Source organism: Notamacropus eugenii, chromosome 1 (genome assembly GCF_028372415.1).
Source record: "Notamacropus eugenii isolate mMacEug1 chromosome 1, mMacEug1.pri_v2, whole genome shotgun sequence".
In the NCBI taxonomy this organism is placed as follows: Eukaryota; Metazoa; Chordata; class Mammalia; order Diprotodontia; family Macropodidae; genus Notamacropus; species Notamacropus eugenii.
In genome coordinates, this window is record NC_092872.1 from 481,523,640 (window position 1) to 481,545,631 (window position 21,992).

At 35.7% G+C, this 21,992-nt stretch overlaps 1 protein-coding gene across 15 annotated transcripts in view; it reads right to left on the bottom strand.

The window, feature by feature from the left end:
• Positions 1-21,992, bottom strand: part of FNBP1 (formin binding protein 1) — a 181,128-nt gene that overhangs the window by 50,756 nt on the left and 108,380 nt on the right. For all 15 annotated transcript variants that reach the window (XM_072632695.1, XM_072632692.1, XM_072632691.1 and 12 more), the window contains exons 5-6: positions 6,476-6,538; positions 5,998-6,102 (exon numbers count right to left, since the gene is read on the bottom strand). In XM_072632695.1, coding sequence (XP_072488796.1) covers positions 5,998-6,102; positions 6,476-6,538 — 168 coding nt within the window. The remainder of the gene's footprint in view (positions 1-5,997; positions 6,103-6,475; positions 6,539-21,992) is intronic.

Here is a 21,992-nt window from a genome sequence, read left to right on the forward strand (position 1 = left end):
TTCTCCCAGTTTGCTGAGGTGGGGGCTTATGGGACAACTCTGATCCTTCACTGATCTCCTTCAGCCACAGCAAGAGGGACCCTCCTTAGTTATCTTCTTAGCCTTACATCCTAAGAGACTATTTACCCCTTCTGCTGCTCCCACTGTTCCAGGGTTTTTCCTGGAGAGATATTCTCTGGGCTCATCAAGGTCAACAAGGGGAGGGAGATAGCAATTACCAATCACTCTGCAGTCTTGGTTCCCAGAACCAGAAATCAATTTCTTCTTTTAAAATAGAATTATGAGGGGGGCAGAGTCAAGATGGCAGAGTAAAAGCAGGGACATGCTTGTGCTCTCCCCCAAATCCCTCCAAATACCTGTAAAAGATGACTCTAAACAAATTCGAGAGCTACAGAACCCACAAAATGACAGAGTGAAACAAATCTCCAGCACGGGACAACTTGGAAGCTCGACAGGAAGGATATATCCTACCAGGCTAGGAGCAGAGTACAGTCTGGTATGGGATGCTCTGGCACACATGGTGATGGAGAAGTCCTCAAGAAACTGAATCACTGGCAGCTGTGGCAGTTTCCAGACTTCTCAACCCACAAATGCCAAAGATAGCATAGAAGATTGGTAGGAAAACTCTGTGGGACCTGGGTGGGGGAGGGGTGTGGCACAGTCCTGTGGTGGAAGTAGCAGCAGCTGCACCAGAGGCTGCTTCTGGAGCTCTGTGCCCACAGACAGTGAGGGATTGAGCAACTGATGCAAAATCCCTGAAGCCTGGGACACCCATCCCCACCCGCACCCTCACCACCACTGGAAGCAAAATCCTATCTTTCCAGAGTTGGAAAGTAAAATATTTCACTGGGAACATGAGTAAATAGCATAAAAAAACAACCTCAGACTACAGAAGCTTATTTTGGTGACACAGAGGATCAAAACACACAATCAGAAGAAGACAACAAAGTCAAAGCTCCTACATCAAAAGCCTCCAAGAAAAATATGAATTGGTTACAGGCCATGGAAGAGCTCAAAAAGGATTTTGAAAACCAAGTTAGAGAAGTGGAGGAAAAATTGGGAAGAGAAATGAGAGTGATGCAAGAAAATCATGAAAAATGATTCAACAGCTTGCTAAACAAGATCCTACAAAAATACTGAAGAAAATAAAACCTTAAAAAATAGACTAACCCAAATGGCAAAAGAGGTCCAAAAAGCCATTAAGAAGAATGCCTTAAAAAGTAGAATTGGCCAAATGGAAAAGGAGGTCCAAAAGTTCACTGAAGAAAATAATTCCTTAAAAATTAAAATGGAGCTGATGGAAGCTAATAACTTTATAAAAAATCAAGAAACTATAAAACAGAACCAAAAGAATGAAAAAAAATAGAAGACAATATGAAATATCCACTGGAAAAACCACTGATGTGGAAAATAGATCCAGGAGAGATAATTTTAAAATTATTGGACTACCTGAAAGTCATGATAAAAAAAAAGCCTAGATACCATCTTTCAAGAAATTATCAAGGAAAACTTCCCTGAAATTCTAGAACCAGAGGGTAAAATAGAAATTGAAAGAATTTACCAATCACCTCTGGAAAGAGAACCCAAAAGGAAATCTCCTAGAAATATTGTAGCCAAATTCCAGAGTTCCCAAGTCAAGGAGAAAATATTGCAAGCAGCCAAAAAGAAACAATTCTTTTATTGTGGAAATACAATCAGGATTACACAAGATCTAGCAGCTTCTACATTAAGGGGCTGAAGGACTTGTAATATGATATTCTGGAAGTCCTAGGATTAAAACCAAGAATCACCTACCCAACAAAACAGAGTATAATACTTCAGGGGGGGAAAAAGGACATTCAAAGAAATAGAGGACTTTCAAGCATTCTTGATGAAAAGACCAGAGCTGAATAGAAAATTTGACTTTCAAATACAAGAATCAAGAGAAGCATAAAAAAGTAAACAGGAAAGAAAAATTACAAGAGACTTATTAAAGCTGAACTGTTTACATCCCTACATGGAAAGATGGTATTTGTAAGTGAGACATTTCTCAGTATTAGGCTAGTTGGAGGAGAGAGAGAGAGAGATAGATAGATAGATAGATAGATAGATAGATAGATAGATAGATAGACAGACAGACAGATAGATAGATAGATAGATGGCACAGAGTCAGTTAAATATGAAGGGATGATATTTAAAAAGTAAAATTAAGGGGTGTGAGAGGAATATATTGGGAGAAGAAAGGAAAAGATAGAATGGGGTAAATGATCTCACATAAAGGAGGAAAGAAAAAGTTTTCACAATGGAGGGGAAGAGGGGGAGGGGAGAAGGAACGAATGAACATTACTCACATTAAATGTGACTTAAGGAGGGAATAATATGAATTTTGTTGGGGGGCGGAGCCAAGATGGCAGAATGAGAACAAGTACTCACATAAGCTCTAAGACAAACTCCTTCAGATACCTCTAAAAAGAGAATCTGAACAAATTTTAAAGTGGCAGAATGCAGTGGGAGACAGAGTGTGTCAGATTTCCAACCCAGGATAACAGGGAAGGTCAATGGGAAGGCTCTGGTGCATGGGGCTGGAGGAGTGCACAGTAAACAGGCTGTATCAGTGCAGATCCCGCCATAGCAAAGCCAAGCAGGAAGCCCCAGTCAGTCTGAAGCAGCAGCAACACTGCGGATTCTCAAACATATCAGCCCAGGACAGAAGTCCAATGGAACTGAGCAAGAGAGAAGTGCAGCACCCCAGGTAACAGCAACAATCGCTGCTGAGACTATCAGCCTCCAGATTAAGTGTCTGTAAGTCACCTACTTGAACTGCTGGGAGCCAAGATGGCAGAGAGTCTTTCCCCAATTGATATATGGTCAAAGGATATGAACAGGCAGTTTTCAGAAGAAGAAATTAAAGCTATCTATAGTCATGTGAAAAAATGCTCTAAATCACTGTTGATTAGAGAGATGCAAATCAAAACAGCTCTGAGGTACCACCTCACATCTATCAGATTGGCTAACATGACAAAACAGGATGATGATAAATGTTGGAGAAGATGTGGGAGAGTTGGTACACTAATTCATTGTTGGTGGAACTGTGAACTGATCTAGCCATTCTGGAGAGTAAATTGGAACTATGCCCAAAGGGCTACAAAAATAGGCATACCCTTTGACCCAGCAATATTGCTTCTAGGACTGTATCCCCAAGAGATTATAAAAATGGGAAAGGGTCCAACATGTACAAAAATATTTATTTATAGCAGTTCTTTTTGTGGTGGCCAAAAACTGGAAATCAAGGGGATGCCCATCAATTGGGGAATGGCTGAACAAGTTGTGGTATATGAATGTAATGGAACACTATTGTGCTATAAGAAATGATGAACAGGATGACTTCAGAAAGACCTGGAGGACTTATCTGAACTGATGCTGAGTGAAAGAAGCAGCACCAGGAGAACTTTGTACACAGCAACAACCACAGTGTAAGAGGAATTTTTCTGGTAGGCTTAGCCCTTCACAGCAATGGAAGGACCTACAAAATTCCCAATGGACTCTTGAGCAAAAAGCTATCCACATCCAGAGAAAGAACTATGGAATTGGATTGAAGAATGAAGCAGAATATTTTCCCTTGTGTTTTGTTTTGTTTTGGTTTTTCTCATAGTTTCTCCCATTCATTTTAATTCTTCCATGCAACATCACTAAGGTGAAAATGTGTTTAGCAAGAATGTATGTGTAGAACCCATATAAGATTGCATGCCATCTCAGAGAGGGAAGGGGAGAAAATCTAAGATTTATGGAAGTTATTGTAGAAAACTGAAAACAAATAAATTAATAAAAAAGGAGGGAAGATCATACACATTCAATTGACTATCTTACCCTACAGGAAAGTAGGGGGAAAAGGAATAAGTTGGGGAGGATGGTTGAAGGGAGGACAGATTGGGTGAGGAGGTAGTCAGAAGAAAACACTTTAGAAAAGTGACAGGCCAAAGGATAAAATAGAATAATTGGGGGTGTGAAATAGGATGGAGTGAAATATAGTTAGTCTTTCATAACATGACCATTATGAAAGTGTATTTCATAGCAACACATGTGTGACCTATATTGAATTTCTTGCTCTCTCAATGGGAGTGGGTGGGGAGGGAAGGGAGAGAATTTGAAATTTTTACATGCAACTAGGAAATATATATATACATATATATGTGTGTGTGTATATATATATTTATAAGCATATATATGTGTGTGTATATATATATATATATATATATATATATATATATATATATATATATATATATATATATATATATATATACAATGAGGTATAGAGACCTATCTTGCCCTACAAGAAAGTAAAGGGCGGGGTGTGTGATAGAAGGAGGGCAGACTCGAGGAAGAGGTTATCAGAATGCATGCCATTTCAGGGTGGAGGGGGCGAGAGATGGGGAGAAAATTTATACCTCAAAATCCTATCAAAATGAATGTTGAAAACTAAATCTAAGTAAATTAAAAATCAGGCACAAGGGAAAAAATAAAATAGAATTATTTAAGTATTTTATTTAATGCTCTATTCATCTGCACAATCTATATTTTTAAAAATATTTATCCATTTCTCTTACAGCACCAGTTTTACTGGCATATTTTGGGTGAAATAATTCCTAAGTATTTCTTTTATTTCTTCCACACTGGTTCTGAATCCACCCTTTCCATTTTTGATACTAGTAAATTAGTTTTCTTCTTTCTTTTCTAAATCAAATTAGCCAATGGCTTATCTATTTTATTGTCCCCCTACAAAAAAAAAATTGTTTCAAAGTTTTATTTATTGACTCTATTGTTTTCAATTTTGTTAATCTTTCTTCTGATTTTTAGGATTTCTATTTTGGTGTTTAATTGAGATTAATCAATTAATTAATTTTTTGGCTTTTTAGGGTATTTTAGTTGCATGCCCAATTCATTGATCTTTTTTCTCTTTTACCAATAAGCACCTACCTATTGCATTGGCTGCATCCAACAAATTTTGATGTGTTGTCTTATTAATCTCATTATTTAATGAAGCTGACTGTTGAAATTACTGAGTTTTCCTATGATTTGTTGTTTGACATACAAAGTCTTTCCTCATCTAACCCTCTCCTACCTTTTCAATCTTCTTATATCTTGTTCCCTCCCATGGTTCTCTCAGATCCAGCGATACTGGCCTCTTGGTTGTTCTACAAATAAGACTCTCTCTTTCTCAGATTCAGATATTCCCTGGTTTTCCTCTATGCCTGAAATGCTTTCCCTCCTCACCTCCACCTACTGACTTCCCCACCTTCCTTTAAGGCTCAATTAAAATCTCATTTTTTATTAGAAGCTTTTTCTAACCCCTCTAAATTCTAGTGCCTTCCCACTTTTAATTGTTTCCTATTTATTCTGTATATAGTTTGTATGTATACATTTGTCTATTCTCTCCCCTAACAGACTGTAAACTCCTTAAAAGAAGCAACTATTTTTTTTGCCTCAGTGCCCTTCATACACCCTCATAACTGGCCAAAGAGCCATATGACCTAGCCATTAAAAAAAAGAGTGATATTATTATCTGAATAAATGGAATAGCAAAAAGAGCATTTCTAGGAGTTCTGTTTATGTCAGCAAAATTTTCATATGTGAACTAAAGTTCAGAGGCATTTAGAAATGTCTAGTGCCTGGGGATTCTTGTTCTATTTGGCAAACAACTCTAATAGGAAGGATATTTTTTCTTTAGGAGGCTATTAAAGCCAGTATCCTCATATACTTCACATAAAGTACCAAAATATTTGTCTTTTTTCTTAGTGATAACATAAACAATGAATATACTTCCCAAATTCACAATGGTGAGAACTAATGAATATCAAATCCAGGACCTCAAAGTAATAACAACAAAGGAGAAACATCACAAATAACATCCTTTCTATGAGTGTGAAAGTGGAACCTCAGGCAGAACTGATTCAAGAAAATGACAAATGGTGAGAAGAATAAATAGGGAAGCGAAAGAAAAAACATGACAAAGTATACCTTTTCAACATCTGCTTTTGTAACATTAATGTCAGCATCCATTTTTTCAAAATACTGTTGTGCTCTGTCAGCTTCTTTGCAATCTCTCTCAAATCGTCGTTTGCTCTAACAGTCATAAAGAAAAGTGCACAGTTAACTGTGAAACCATTAGATGCAAAAAAACAAAAGATGTTACTTAAAATTAAACACAATAAAAAGCATCTGTGCTAAGATAATTTGCTGTAATAAGTGTTATAAACTTTCACTTAAAATGTACATACATGTGTTTCAATAACAGCCAAGAACAAACATCTAAAAGTTGCCTAATCCCAATAAGGTAGGAAAAGAGTAAGATGAAGGTGAGTATACTTGTTAAGAAAATGTAATATTGATTATACTCTTTTAGGAACACCTTATCCTAGAACTATTTTAGAAACAATTCCATTAAAGTACCTTTGAAAGAGTCTATAAACATATTTCTTTAAGAGATTTCACTTACTGATTCAAGTTGTTTCCAGCAAGTTTCAATGTGCTGTTGAGCTTTTCGACCATCATGGAAATGCTGGAGGGAGAAGAAACACAGAAATGAAAAATCCTGTCTTTCATGAAAATAACTTTGTGGTAAAAAAAAAAAATTTAAGAATTCAAAATGAGCAAAAGAAAATACAGTAAAAAGGATTAAGGGCATTAGAGGAAGAAGAAGTTATGCTCCAAAATTTCCAGCCCAACTGCATAAACTGTGGATTTAGCACTAATGTGCTAAAGTGTTTTTTTTTCATTCTTTTCTCTTTCCTTCCTGATTCCTTGTTATATGGGATGGCTCTCTGGGTGGCAAAAAAGAAAGGACTGGCAAATGAAGGGGATACAAAAATAAAAGCTAACAACAAAAACTGTAAAAAAAAATTGTATTTCAAATAATAAGAATATACTTTTAACAGTTATTTATGCATATATGAAATATAATCTAAGAGAAATTAACTTATATTTTAATTTATCAAAATTCCTTAGGTCATCAGTCCAGTCTGAGGACTGAACTTCACAATTTTGGGGGTCTGTTATGATCCTATCAGTTGTCAGGCAACTACATATCCCAGAAAAACAAAACACAAAGCCATCTCCAAAGCTTAGCAACAACTGCACAGTTCAATCATCTTGTCCAATGATACCAAGATAAATAGCACAGTTAGTGCTAGTTGAAGGTTTATGTAAAAAAAAAAAAAAGTAAGTTTGAGAAGAGAGAAGTATAAAAATAAGAATTGCTCCAGATATAAACTTAAAAGGAACAAGACAGTTTTTCAAACTAACAGAAAAAAATGACCTGACTTTCTAAAGCTTGAAAAGTTTCTACAAGCATAGCAGTAAAAATAAGTGAAACATAAGCACATTTTCTGCCATTTGAGAGTCACTCTATTGTAAGGTAAGCACAGTGTAGTGATTTTACCAACTGGAGTGTGGTATTATCTTTTTTTTTTTAAATCATAAATCTTTCTCTTAATTTAAATACATTATTTTTTAAAAGCTCTGCTTTTTCATAATACCTGATTTTAAAAGCATTTTTGCATTTTTGATGTTATTTATTTATAATCAAAAGTCAATGAAAATCTTAACCAAGAGCATGAAAACTATATCCCGGAGTACTAAGACTTGAAAATGTGATTCTTGAGGTACTATGACCTCTAAAAGATTTGGTAGAACAGGAAAAGTAACAAGACAGGAGATTGTTAAGTATTGTCCTGATATTTAAAAAGAAGAAGAAAGTAGTTTTATCATACTATAAATTGGTGACCTTGCCTTTTATCCTAGCAAAATTCTAAAATTCATGGATAAAGGGGAGCTTATAGGCACTTAGTAAGAATAATAATGATCATAAATAGCTAGCCCAGATTCAACAAAAATTGACCATGTGAGAGTATTTTCTTTCCTTGGATAATATCACTAAATTGGTAGATATGGGAAGATAGTTTTTTCCTCTTATATGACAAAGAAATATGTATGTACACATACACACATACACTGTCTGCAATAAGGAAACATTATAAGTCATTCCAATAAATATGAGAAAGAGAGATAAGGGGACAAGGAACAAAGTTGCCCTTTCTTACCATTATCATTAGAAAATGTTCTAGAAATACTAGTGATATGAAAACATATATAATTTAATACATAAACACTGGCAAAGAAGAGAGACAATAATCTGTATCTGTAGGCAACAAAATACTTTTCACAGAAAACCATTGAGAATATGGAAATTAAAAGAAAAGATTTAAGCAACATGACAAGATACAAAATAAATAAACAAAAGTTACTGATATTTCTATGCCAAATTGAAAAAAAATCTAGAAAGATGTAACAAAAAAGGAAATTCCAATAGAAAGAACTATCAAATGCATAAAATGTCTGTCAATTTACTAAGCCACAGTCAAGACATACAAATTCAATGGCAACATACTTTAAAAAAAAATAATAAGTGAATTAAATAAATGAAGGGATACTCCCTTACCCATGATTAGGAAACAACAATATAATGGAAATAACATTAACTTAGAGATTTAGGGTTATACCATACAACCAATTAGTTATTTTATAGAACTTGTCAAAATATTGACAAAACAACAACAAAAAATTTATTTGGAGGACTATAAGGTCTACAATCTCAAGGAAAATAATGAAAACAAGTAGAAATGGAGAAAAATAGTTTGATTACTCAAAGTAAATTATAAAGTTATAACCATCAAAACTGTGTGACACTGGTCAAAAAAACAGAAATGTGACCACTGAGACAAATTAGCTAAGTAATCAAAAAAGATAATCAAAAAGATAATATTTATAAATCACTTAGCACAGTTCCGAGCACACAGCAGACACTTAATAAATGCGTATTTCATTTCATTCCAATAAAACTTAATGTTCCAATGTTTGAAAAATATTTGACAAATGTCTTTTTAAAGTGCAAAATAATCTTTGATTATTAATCTGCATTACTAGTATTTTCTCCATCACGTTGTTAAGTTTAGACAATCAACAAAACAATAATTCAAGTCCTGATTTATAGTATTTACTAATTTCCAAGGTGTAAATGTTCACACTGAAAATTTACTAATGTAATACCTAGAATAAGCTGATTTCAGCACATTACTGGGAAGAATGCCCTATTTAATAAGAACTGCTGGAAAACAGGGAAAACATTTAGCCAAAAAAAATAAAAAACAACTTAGACCAGCACTATAGACTACAACAAGTTCAAAAGAGATAGCTGAAAAATATAAAAGATATGTCATAATCTCAATACTGATTATCATGGGCCCTTTGGCCTACTCCATTTCCAGCTTGGATCAATTAGCCCTTCCTTAGGAAGCCTGGTGGCATCTTGCTTCTAAGAACTCACATATTGGTACAGACTTAGTAAAAATACCCAAACAGCATAGCTCTGCTGTAGCTTAGGATGCCCAAGCACAAGTGATCCACTAGCCTCAGACTCCTGGAAGCAAGGATTACAAATGTGAGTCAACACAACTGCCAGGACAGAAGCACTGTAAAGAAAAACAACTTTGAAAGACTTAAGGACTCTGCAATGATGAAGCATGTTACCTAGCTCATGACAGAGATGTGATGAACAGATATAAGGTACAAAGACATACATTTTTGGAGAACACCTCTGTGGATTCAGTATGCTCGACTATGGTAATGGATTAAAAGGGTTGTTGGCTTTTTTCCCCTTTGTTTTTAATGCAAGTGGGGTATGAGGAAATTAGCAGGGTTAGCAATAGTGATGATAAAAATAAGAGCATTGTATCATTTTTAATGCACAGAAGAAAACAGAAGAAAGTTTAAAAGGAAGTATAGGTAAGCAGGACAGTTTTGAAAGTAACGTGTAGAATTTATTTTATATATTATTTAAAAAGCAAGTGGTATGAAAAGGAAATTTATGGTTTCATACAGACTGCTCATGTTCTGGAATGTCTATGGAAATGTTCATTTTTTTGTGTTTTAAAGCTCAAAATAAAAGACAATAAGAAGAGGCACACTAACATATTGTTAATGGGGCTGAAATGGTTCAATTATTTAAATTAGAGAAAATAATAATTTTGCTTTTAAAAATTAACAAAAATAAGGATATCTGTTATTACCACTATTAGTCAATATGGTACGAGAAATGCTAGCTATAGCACCAAGACAAGAAAAAAAATCAAAGGAAGAACTGGCAACAACTAACAACTGTTAAACAATTAACAACTTGAACAAAGTTGGAGGATATAAAATGAACACAAATCATCAGCATTTCTACATGTTGCCAATATAGTCCAGCAAGAAGAGAAAGAAAAAGAAGCTATCTAAAATAACTGGAGACAGTATACAACACTTTGGAGTCTACCTGCCAAGAAAACTCAGAAACAATTACACAATTACACACAATTGTAAATCACTATGAACACAATTACAAAATACTTTTCACACAAAGCCAGATCTAAACAAATGGATAAATACTAATTGCTCATGAGTAGGTCAAGTCACTGTAATAAAAATGATGAGTCTACCTAAATCAATGGACTTATTCGGTGCCACATCATTCAATCTACCAAAATCAGTTTAAAGACCAAGAAAAAAATAATAAAAATTTATCTGGAATGACAAAAGGTCAAGAATACAAAAGGTAAAGAAAATAAATGTGAAATAAAGCAGTCTGGCAGTGTCAGATTTCAAACTATATTACAAAGCAGTAATCATCAAAACAATCTGACACTGGTTAAAAAAAAACAGAATGGTGGATTAATGCAATAGATTAAGTTCGTAGAGTAAATGTATACACAGTAGTAAATGGCTGCAGCAATCTAGTGTTTGGTAAACCCAAAGATCCAAACTTTGGAGGCAAGAACTCACTATTTGACAAAAATTGCTGGGTCTAGGGTTAGGAAGACCTCAGTTCAAATCCAGTCTCAGACACATCCAAGCTATGTAACCCTGGGCAAGTCACTTAAACTCTGCTTATCTGACAAAATGAATCCACAATGAAATGGCAAACCATTCCAGTATCTTTTCCAAGAACACCTCAAATGGGGTCTTAAATGGTCAGACATGACTGAACAACAACAAAATAAAAGTGAAAAAGCAATTTTCAGAAGAAAAAAATCAAAAGTATCTATAGTAATATAAAAAAAAATGCTCTAAGTCACCACCAATTAGAGAAATGTAACTTAAAACTCTGAAGTATCACCTCACATCTATCAGATTGGCTAACATAATTAAAAAGGAAAATGACAAATGCTGGAGGGGATGTGGAAAAATTAAGACACTAAAGCAATTAGTGGTTGGTAGAAATGTGACCTGGTCCAACCATTCTGGAGAACAATTTGAAACTATACCCAAAGGGCTAGAAAACTATTTAATACCACTATTAGGTCTGCATCCCAAAGAAATAAATTGGAAGGGGGGTGGAGCCAAGATGGCAGAGTAACAGCATGGACTTTCTAGAGCAGGCACTCCCACCAAGCCATTAAATACCCATTAAAAATGGCTCTAAACAAATTCTGGAGCTGCAGAACCCACAGAACAGTGGAGTGAAGCAAATCTCCAGCTCAAGACAGCCTGGAAGGTCAACAGGAAGTGTCTATCACACTACACTGGGAGCAGAGAGCAGTCCAGTGTGGGTCGCGAGTGAACAGAGGGAACCTGAGCAGACCTTGGGGAGACTGAATCTCTCACACCCATGGTGGTTTCTAGACTTCATGACCCCAAAACACTAAGAAGAAATTGGAAGGTCAGTGGGAAAAGCCTGTGGGATCAGTGCAAGAGAGTGGAGTGGTCTGGCCCCAGCCCCAGGACAGCTGAGGGTGGAAGGGAGGAGCCTGAGGCAGCCACAGCAGCAGCAGGGGCAGCTACAGCCACTGTTTCTAGAGCTCTAGACCCACAGATTGTGGGGGGATTGAGAGGCTGACAGTGCACCCCTTGCCCCGGCTAGAAGCAGAGAACTACCTTGACAAAAAGCTCAAAAGTCAAGTAAATGGTTGGGGAAATGAGCAAAAACTGGAAAAAGAATCAGACTATAGAATCTTACTTTGATGACAAGGAAGACCAAAGTATACAAACAGAAGAAGACAACAAAGTCAAAGCTCCTCCATCCAAAGCCTCCAAGAAAAATATGAATTGGTCTCAGGCCATGGAAGAGCTCAAAAAAGATTTTGAAAATCAAGGAAGAAAAGTAGAGCAAAAATTGGGAAGAGAAAGGAGAGTGATGGAAGAAAAACATGAAAAATGACTCAACTGCTTGCTAAAGGAGACCCAAAAAAATGCTGAAGAAAATAACACTTTGAAAAATAGACTAACTCAAGTGGCAAAAGAGATCCAAAAAGTCAATGAAGAGAAGAATGTCTTAAAAAGCAGAATTGGCCAGATAGAAAAGTGCTGGGATTGGAAGCTCAATTCCATGTGGACGGTCTCGGGCAGGTAAAGGTGGGAACTTCTAAATCTTAGAGTTCTCACGAGGCCCCCCAGGAAACAACTGGGAATCGAGGTGAACCAAGCTATCTCGTGTATTTCCGCCTCTTCCCGTGAGAAATGTGATGGGAGAGAGCTCTCCTCGCCCTCAAGATTGTCCCGGATCTGGGCACACCCATTGTTACCTAACAGGCACGGTATTCAGATGCAAACTATGTGGCTGGAGAGCTTAATTGGAGTCAGGAAAGCCTGAAAGTTCTCTTGGGCGGAGGGGCCACGGGTGAGGACAGAAGGCTCTGCTTTTCCTCTCTCCACTCTTCCCTCCCCCTCTCTCCCCACTTACACTTCTACTTCCAATCCCTTATTGTAAGATCTTTGCCTCCTTGGGAGATTCTTCGCTCCCTCCTAAGGAAGAATTCCCCTGCACTTGTAACCAGAACCCTGAATAAAGCTCAACCCTTGTTCAACTCTGGAACATCCTTTCTCTCATACGAGCGTCCAGCTTGGCCAGCCGAAGACCTCGAGAGGTGAGGTAAGAAGACTCGGGTAGCCCACAGGCCTCTAGGCCTGGCAGAAAAGGAAATCCAAGAGCTCACTGAAGAAAATAATTCCTTTAAGATTAGAATAGAGCATGTGGAAGCTAATGACTTTACGAAAAACCAATAAATTATAAAACAAAAATCAAAGGAATGAAAAAAATAGCACACTATAAAATATCTCATTTGAAAAACAACTGACCTAGAAATTAGATCCAGGAGAGACAATTAAAAAATTATGGGACTACCTGAAAGTCATGATCAAAAAAAAGAGCCTAGACATCATCTTTCAAGAAATAAAAGAGAAAAGGACAAAAATATTTATAGCAGCTCTTTTCATGGTAGCATGGAACTGGAAATTGAGAAGTCCTTCAGCTGAGGAATGGCTAAGTCATGGTGTAGGATTGTGATGGAATACTATTGTGCTACAAGAAATGACAAAAAGGATGGTTTCAGGAAAACCTGGAAAGATTTATATGAAATGATGCAAAGTGAAGTGAATGGAACCAGGACAACACTGTACACAGTATCATCAATAGTGCAATGATGAAAGTTGTGAAAGACTTAGCTAATTTGAACAGTAAAATGATCTAAGACAATTGTGAAGGACTCAAGATGAAAAATGCTACTCACCTCCAGAGAAAGGAGTGATAAACTCCGAGTGCAGATTGAACTACAATTTTTTCACTTTCTTTTTTCTGCCTTTTTTTTGGCAACACAACTAATATGGAAATGTTTTGTATGATTCCATGTGTATAACTGAAATCATATTGTTTGCCTTCTCAATGCAAAGGAAGGACTGAAGAGAGGGAAAGACTTCAGAACACAATAAAAAAAACCTAATGTTAAAAGCAAACAATAAATTTGTTGTACAGATCAGTAAAATTCCTCTTCTTTTTTCTGGATGTACCATATTATTGATGCATTAGCACTGAACTAATGGCTAACAGCCAATAATTCATGCCTGAATGAGATTTATTTAACACATATATTTTTAAGATACATCATAAGCCTTCTTGCACTTAGGAACACTGAACAGCACTTAAGCACTACTCTTGAGGGACATTTTAAATAGTGAAATTACCAACAAAAAGCACAAAAAAATGCAAAAAACATGAGACTAAACAATCCACTAAAAGGAATCTTACTTACGGTATGAGAGCACAAACAAAGAAGACAGAGCACTGCCTTGATCAACCTCAGCTACGAACCTGTTCATTGGGTAACACAAATTTTTTGCTGCCCTATGCTTTTCCAGGAATGACTGACTTTGGGTTTATAAATAAACCTTAGCAAGTAAGTGAATTTGTAAATAAAGACAGTTAATTGTATAACTTTTACAGTTTTATAACAGAATTTTGGCTCTAGGATTTGGCTATTATTTTATACAGATGAATTACAGACTAGAAAGTCTATCATTAAGAACACATGGAAAGTAAGCAGTAAAATTTCAATTGGTGCCCAAATCCAAGTGCTAAACCCTGAGTTACAAGGCACATTTTATTGAATAATAGTTGAACCTTAAAAGGCTATGTAGCTAAAAAGCTGGCAATGCTTCAGCTCAAATGCCCCTGACAGTTTCCATTAATACCAACAATATATATACATAGGACATACTTATGGTTTTCTTTATCTGACACTAAGTAACTATGATAAATATTCAAAAAAATAAACACTTCAAATGTTATAAATCCTTTTTTAAAATTCTAGTATGTTGTACAGTTATGATCACCCTAATGTCAAAACAGCTCTTAATAGTAGAGAGCCTGCAAATTAATTTACAGATGTAGGGCTAAGAAAGGAAAAAAGCATAACTCTGGGTAAATGCTCACTAATCAAGGTCCCACTGGTTCTTTATGTTCCTTTCAATAAGGTTGAAACTTTGGTTCAGAATATATTTGAATATTATTCTTATTCAAATTGATTAGCAATGAATGGATATTTATTAGTAGTAGAAACAATAAAAAACAGGAAAAGTATAAAACAAAATTTAGATAATTAAACTCAAGAAAATGTGATTTAGTCCATTTTCACCATATTTTCATGTTTACTTAACATAAGAGCTCTAAAGTATTTTTGTTTGTTTTTTGTTGACAGGCTCTCTATCTCACCCTTTCTGGAACAGCAGTAGCTCCTCATGAGCAGAAACCCACTACTGATCAGCATGGAAGCTTGGTTGTGTTTTTTTAATTACTTATTTTTAGTTTTCAACATTCACTTCCAAAAGCTTTTGAATTTTGAACATTTTCCCCTTGCTTTCCCTTCCCCCTCCTCAAGACAGAGTACAGTCTGATAAAGGCTCTACATATACATTCATATTAAATATATTTTCACATTAGTCATGTTGTAAAGAAGAATTAGGACCAATGGGAGGAACCAGGAAAAAGAAGAAACAAAACAAAACAATAACAAAAGAGAGAGCAAATAGTATGCTTCAATCTCCATTCAGATTCCATAGTTTCTTCTTTGAATGTGGATGGCATTTTCTATCATGAGTCTTTTGGAGTTGCTTAGATCCTTCAATTGCTGAGAAGAGTCAAGTCTGTGAAGTTAGTCATGCACACTGTGCCTGTTACTGTCTACAGTGTTCTCCTGGTTCTGCTCACTTTACTCAGCATCAGTTCATACAAGTCTTTCTAGGTTTTTATGAAGTCCGCCTGCTCATCACTTCGTACACCACAATAGTATTCCATTATATTCATATACTACAACTTGTTCAGCCATTCTCCAGTTGATGGGCATCCCCTCAATTTTCAATTTCTGGCCACCCCACAAAGAGCTGCTATGAATATTTTTGTACATGTGGGTCCTTTCCCCTTTTCATGATCTCTTTCAGATAAAGAGATAGTGGCAGTGCTGGGTCCAAGGGTAAGCAGTTTTATAGCCCTTTGGGCATAGTTCCAAATTACTCTACAGAATGGCTGGATTAGTTTACAACTCCACCAGTAATGTATTGGTGTTCCATTTCCTCCACATCTTCTATGGTATTTATCATTTTCCTGTTTTGTCATGTTAGCCAATCTGTGTAGTGGGGTAACTTTGAGCTGTATTGATTTTCATTTCTCCAATCAATAGTTATTTAGAGCATTTTTTCATTACTATAGCTTTAATTTCTTCCTCTGAAAACTTCCTGCTTATATACTTTGACCATTTATCAATTGGGGAATGACTTGTATTCTTATAAACTTGACTCAATTCTCTACATATTTTAGAAATGAGGCCTTTATTAGAGACACTGGCTATAAAAACTGTTTCAGCACGGGAGCTTTGGCTTGCATCCTTTCTGACGTACAGCTTAGCCCTTCCTTAGATAGCCTGGTGGTTCCCTACTCTTAGGAGCTAGTTTTAGTGTGAAAACCATATTTACTTAGTTCTCTGTAGCTCAGATTTCCTAAGCTCAAGCAATCTACTTTTTTTAGTCTCTAAAGTAGCAGGGATTACAGAATTACAGGTGTATTTGTCTTGCTACTTTACTGCATTAAAATGAAACACAGACTATGATCTGAACATACTTACTTTTTAAATTTAATGTTTTATTTTCCCCCCAATTACATATAAAAACATTTTTGAGTTCAAAATTCTTTCCTTCCCCCCCCCTCCCTTATTGAGAAGGCAAGCAATTTAATATAGGTTACACATCAGCAGTCATGCAAAACATATATCCATGTTAGCCATGTTGTGAAGGAAAAGAGACCAAAAACAAAAATGAAAAAGAAAGAAAATAAAGTATGCATCAATCTGCATTCATATTCTACCAGTTATTTCTCTGGAGATAGCATGTTTCAACACAAGTCCTTCAAAAGATATTTATTTGTAATGCAGTAAAGCAACAAGGGCAGAAAGAACACAGAGATGTCATGGAACTTAAAGTTAGAAGGGACTAATCTACTCATTTATAAATGAGAAATTTAAGATTCAGGGAGGATAAACAACTTACCCGAGGTCACACAGGCAGAGCTGGGATTGAACCCAGGTGCTCTGAAAGAGATCTATTATGAGCACACACAAATGGTGAAGAAAAGTATCATTTTTGGTAGTTATATATAATCAGTTTCATTTATCTTTTTACTCTTTCTACTTTCTCCCCAAAACTTCCAAAGTAGTCTTCCTAATATGTGTTGTTGTTTGCATGTATGTCTTCATATATAATATATAATTAGATATGATGCAGTTATATATTATGCATATATTATATATTCATACACATATATACACATATACATATACATATACAAACACACATACACCCTTCTAATTGATAATACACTCTTTGAGGACAAGGATTGAGAGCTTTGCATCTAGTAGGTGCTTAAAGAATGTTGAATTGAACTTTCTTAATGTTCAATCACTTCTATCAATATAACTTGTTGAGCATTGGTGGTTGAATAGCAAACAAAATAGGAAGAGAATGGGCTGGTGGGGTTAAAACAGAAAAAGACAAAGATCAAAGTTCTAGTCCAAAGGAAGGAAGTGATGGAGAATAAGACCAGAAAAGGTAAAAGAATGGCTTAGGACAAGGAACCAGGAATGAAGGGCTAGGTCCAGTTAGGTAAGGAGGCAAATAAATGAGCCAAAGAGAAGACACAAACATTGAGACAAAAAGCCATAAATATACTGAGTTAAGAGGAAGGATGATAAAGAAAAGAAGCAAGATGATTCAAGGAAATACAGGCAGACAGGAGAGATATAAAGTAACAGTCAATGATTCATACATATATACATACACACACACACATACATATATGTATATGTACACACATATATATATGTATCTATAAAGTGATTTATAATATACCATTTTGACTGGACTAAGTTTCCCAATTTAGTATACTAAATAGTAATTGTTTCTCTTTTGCTCAGGAACTCTGAGGGTCTTCTCCTCCCACTTTGATTTTCTTTTTTTTCAAAGGGGTCATCCCTTGAGCAACTACTTAAAGAAGCCTATTTATTGAATGGATGTATCTCACTGAAAGTGAGAATGCTATACGACCTTAGCCTGAAAGGGTCAGGGTCTCACATTGCATCCTGGGCCATCTCCAGCCATCCTGATGAATATCAGACCACTGGACCCAGATGGCTCAGGAGAAGAAAGTGAGGTTGGTGACCTTGCACAGCCCTCCCTCACTCAAATCCAAGTCATGCCATCATCTTGATGTCATGGTCCTCTTTGAGGATTAAGGACAAACACAACAACAAGTTTCCCTATTGGTTTCATAAATCTAAAGACTCTAATATACAAAGTGAAGGGGAGGGCAGATATAATTAAAACACAGGACAATGCTCTGCTAGCCAACAATATATTTCCTCCTGAAGTTTCATTTCAAGATAGGAAGGAACAAGAGGAAAGGACAAACACTGATGTAACTACTCACTATTCAAAAGCCTGGGTAAACAAGTCTGATTTTTAAGTTCACCTCCTATAATATCATTTAAAACAATTTCCTTTTTTTTTTTAGCTTGAAACACACCTTTCAAAATTTACTGCAGTATTGGGCTGGCTTGTATATACACACACATATACATATATACACATACATACATACAAACATTACATACAGGCCTTAATAAAAGAATTTGTTCTGTAAAACCTGGACTCATTCAAAAGGTGGTACCAAGGACCTAGGAGGCCACAGGTTCCCCACTCCTGGTAGACCAACATCTCACACCAAATTCCAAGATAATTTCAAAATGGGTACACAAACAAAAAGGAAATTAGAGGAGAATGGAATAGTTTACCTTTCAGATCTATGGATAGGGAAAGAATTTAGGAATAAAAAAGAAACAAAGAGCATTAAAAAATGTAAAATGGATAATTTTGATTGTATTACATTTTGAAAGCTTTGCACAAAAAAAAAACCCAATGCAACCACACTTAAAGGAAAGCAGAAAACTGGGGAAAATTCTTTACAGCAAGCATCTCTGATAAAGGTCTCATTTCTCAAATACATAGAGAACTGAGTCAAATTTATAAGAATACAAGTCATTCCCCAATTAATAAATGACCAAAGAATATGAACAGGCAGTTTCCAGAGAAAAAAAATCAAAGCTATCTATCATCATATGAAAGAAATCAAGAAATTATAAAACCAAACCAAAAGAATGAAAAAATAGAAGACAATGTGAAATCCCTCATTGGAAAAACCACTGACCTGGAAAACAGATCCAGGAGAGACAATTTAAAAATTATTAGACTACCTGAAAGCCATGATAAAAAAAAAGAGCCTAGATATCATCTTTTAAGAAATTATCAAGGAAAACTGCCCTGATATTCTAGAACCAGGAAGTAAAATAGAAATTGAAAGAATCCACCAATTACCTCTGGAAAGAGATCCCAAAAGGAATTCTCCTAGAAATATTGTAGCCAAATTCCAGAGCTCCCAGGTCAAGGAGAAAATATTGCAAGCTGCCAGAAAGAAATAATTCTTGTATTGTTCAGGATAATACAAGATCTAGTAGCTTCTACATTAAGAGATTGAAGGGCTTGGAATATGATATTCTGGGGGTCAGAGGAGCTAGGATTAAAACCAAGAATCACCTACCCAACAAAACAAAACACTTCAGTGAGAAAAATGGATATTCAATGAAATAGAGGACTTACAAGCATTTTTGATGAAAAGACTAGAGCTGAATAGAAAATTTGACTTCCAAATACAAAAATCAAGAAAAGCATGAAATAAGAGACTTATTAAAGTTGAACTGTTTACATTCCTACATGGAAAGATGATATTTGTAACTCATGAGACATTTCTCAGTATTAGGGTAGTTGGAAGAGACAAGGAGACAGACAGACAGATAGACAGATAAATAGACAGCACAGGGTGAGTTAAATATGGAGGGATGATATCTAAAAAATAAAACTAAAGGGTGAGAGAGGAATATATTAGGAGGAGAAAAGGAGAGATAGAATGGGGTAACTTATCTCACATAAAAGAAGGAATGAGTGAACCTTATTCTCATTGGATTTGGCTTAAGGAGGGAATAACATACAGACTCAGTTGGGTATCTTCCCCTACAGGAAAGTGGTGGGGGGGAATATGGAGGGGAGGATGATAGAAGGGAGGACAGAATGGGGCAGGGGTAGTCAGAAACAAACACTTTAGAAAAGGGATGGGTTCAAAGGAGAAAAATAGAATAATTGGGGGTGTGGGATAGGATGGAGGGAAATACAGTTACTCTTTCATAACATGATTGTTTTGGAGGTATTTTGCATAACTACACACATAGAAACAATATTGAATTGTTTGCCTTCTCAATGGAGCTGGGTAGGGAGGGAAGAAAGGGGATAATCTGGAACTCAAAGTTTTAAAAACAAATGTTTAAAAATTATTTTTACATGCAACTGGGAAATAAGATATACAGGCAATGGAGTATAAAAATCTACCTTGCCCTTCAAGAAAGTAAAGGGGAAGGGAATAAGAGGGGGATGATAAAAAGGAGGGCAGACTGGAGAAAGAGGTAATCAGAATGCATGCCATCTCCAGGTGGAGGGAGGGGAAATATGGGGAGGAAATTTGGAACTCAAAATATTGTGGAAATGAATGTTGAAAAATAAAAATAAATAAATTTAAATCTTCAAAAAAAAAATGTAGCACCTAGCTCTGAGCAAAAAACTCTGGATGTGGTCTGATAAGAGCCATCACCTCCTTGTTTATGGAAATGTAGCCTCTCAGTGTAGTCCAAGAATGCATTTGTTCTAGGTGCCATATCACACTGGTTGAAGTTTCCTAAAACCCTCCCATATCTTTTTCAGATAAATTTTCTAATCATGTTTCCCTCAACATATACTTATAAAGTTGATTTTTCAAAATCAAATAAGATTTTACATTTTAAAGAAGTCATCTTCCTGGAGTCAACTCAACATTATGTATCACAGGTGTAGATCATGGGGCTCACAAGTCAAAACCAGATTAAAACATAATTAGGGAGTACTTAACAAAATAAATAAAAATGCAATAAAACAGATACTATTAACACATGGTTTTCTAAGACAATATGCACCTCCAAGGATCTTTACATCACTTTTTCCCCTCACTGATTATACTCATTGATAAACTCCTCCAGAATATCATACTCCAAGTCCTCCAATTCTTTGATGTAGAAGCTGCTAAATCTTGTGTTTATTATGGTTCCACAATATTTGAATTGTTTCTTTCTGGCTACTTGCAATATTTTCTCCTTGACCTGGGAACTCAGGAATTTGGCTATAATATTCCTGGGAGCTTTCATTTTAGGATCTCTTTCAGAAGGTGATTGGTGTATTCTTTCAATATCTATTTTATCCTCTGGTTCTAGAATATCAGGGCAGTTTTCCTTGATAATTTCTTGAAAGATGATGTCTAGGCTCTTTTTTTTGATCATGGCTTTCAGGTAGTCCAATAATTTATAAATTGCCTGTGCTACACTGTGAACCTCTCTTAGCCTGGTTAAACAGACACTTTCCTGCTGATCTTCCAGGTTGTCTTGGGTTAGAAATTTGTTTCACTATCTTTTTGTGGGTTCTGCTGCTCTAGAATTTGTTTAGAGTCATTTTTTAAATTATCTTATTTGTTTTCAGTGTTCTACAATCACTTCCATATATCTCAGATTTCCCCCTCCCTTCCCCCCCTCCCCAATCCCTTCCCAAGATGGTGTGCAATCTTATATAGGTTCTACACATACATTTCTATTAAATACATTTTCACCTTAGTAATGTTGAATAAAAGAATTAAAATGAATGAGAGAAACCATAATAGAAAACAAAAAAACCCCAAACAAAACATAATACAAAAGAAAATGGTCTGCTTCATTCTGTGATTCAATTCCATAGCTCTTTCTCTGAATGTGGAAGGTGTTTTGGCTCAAAAGTCCATTGGAAATTTTTTAGGTCCTTGCATTGCTATGAAGGACTAAGTCTACCAGAAAAAGTACTCACACACTGTGGTTGTTGCTGTGTACAAAGTTCTCCTGGTTCTGCTCCTTTCACTCAGTATCAGTTCATATAAATCTTTCCAGGCCTCTCTGAAGTCGTCTTGTTCATTTCTTATAGCACAATAGTATTTCATTACATTC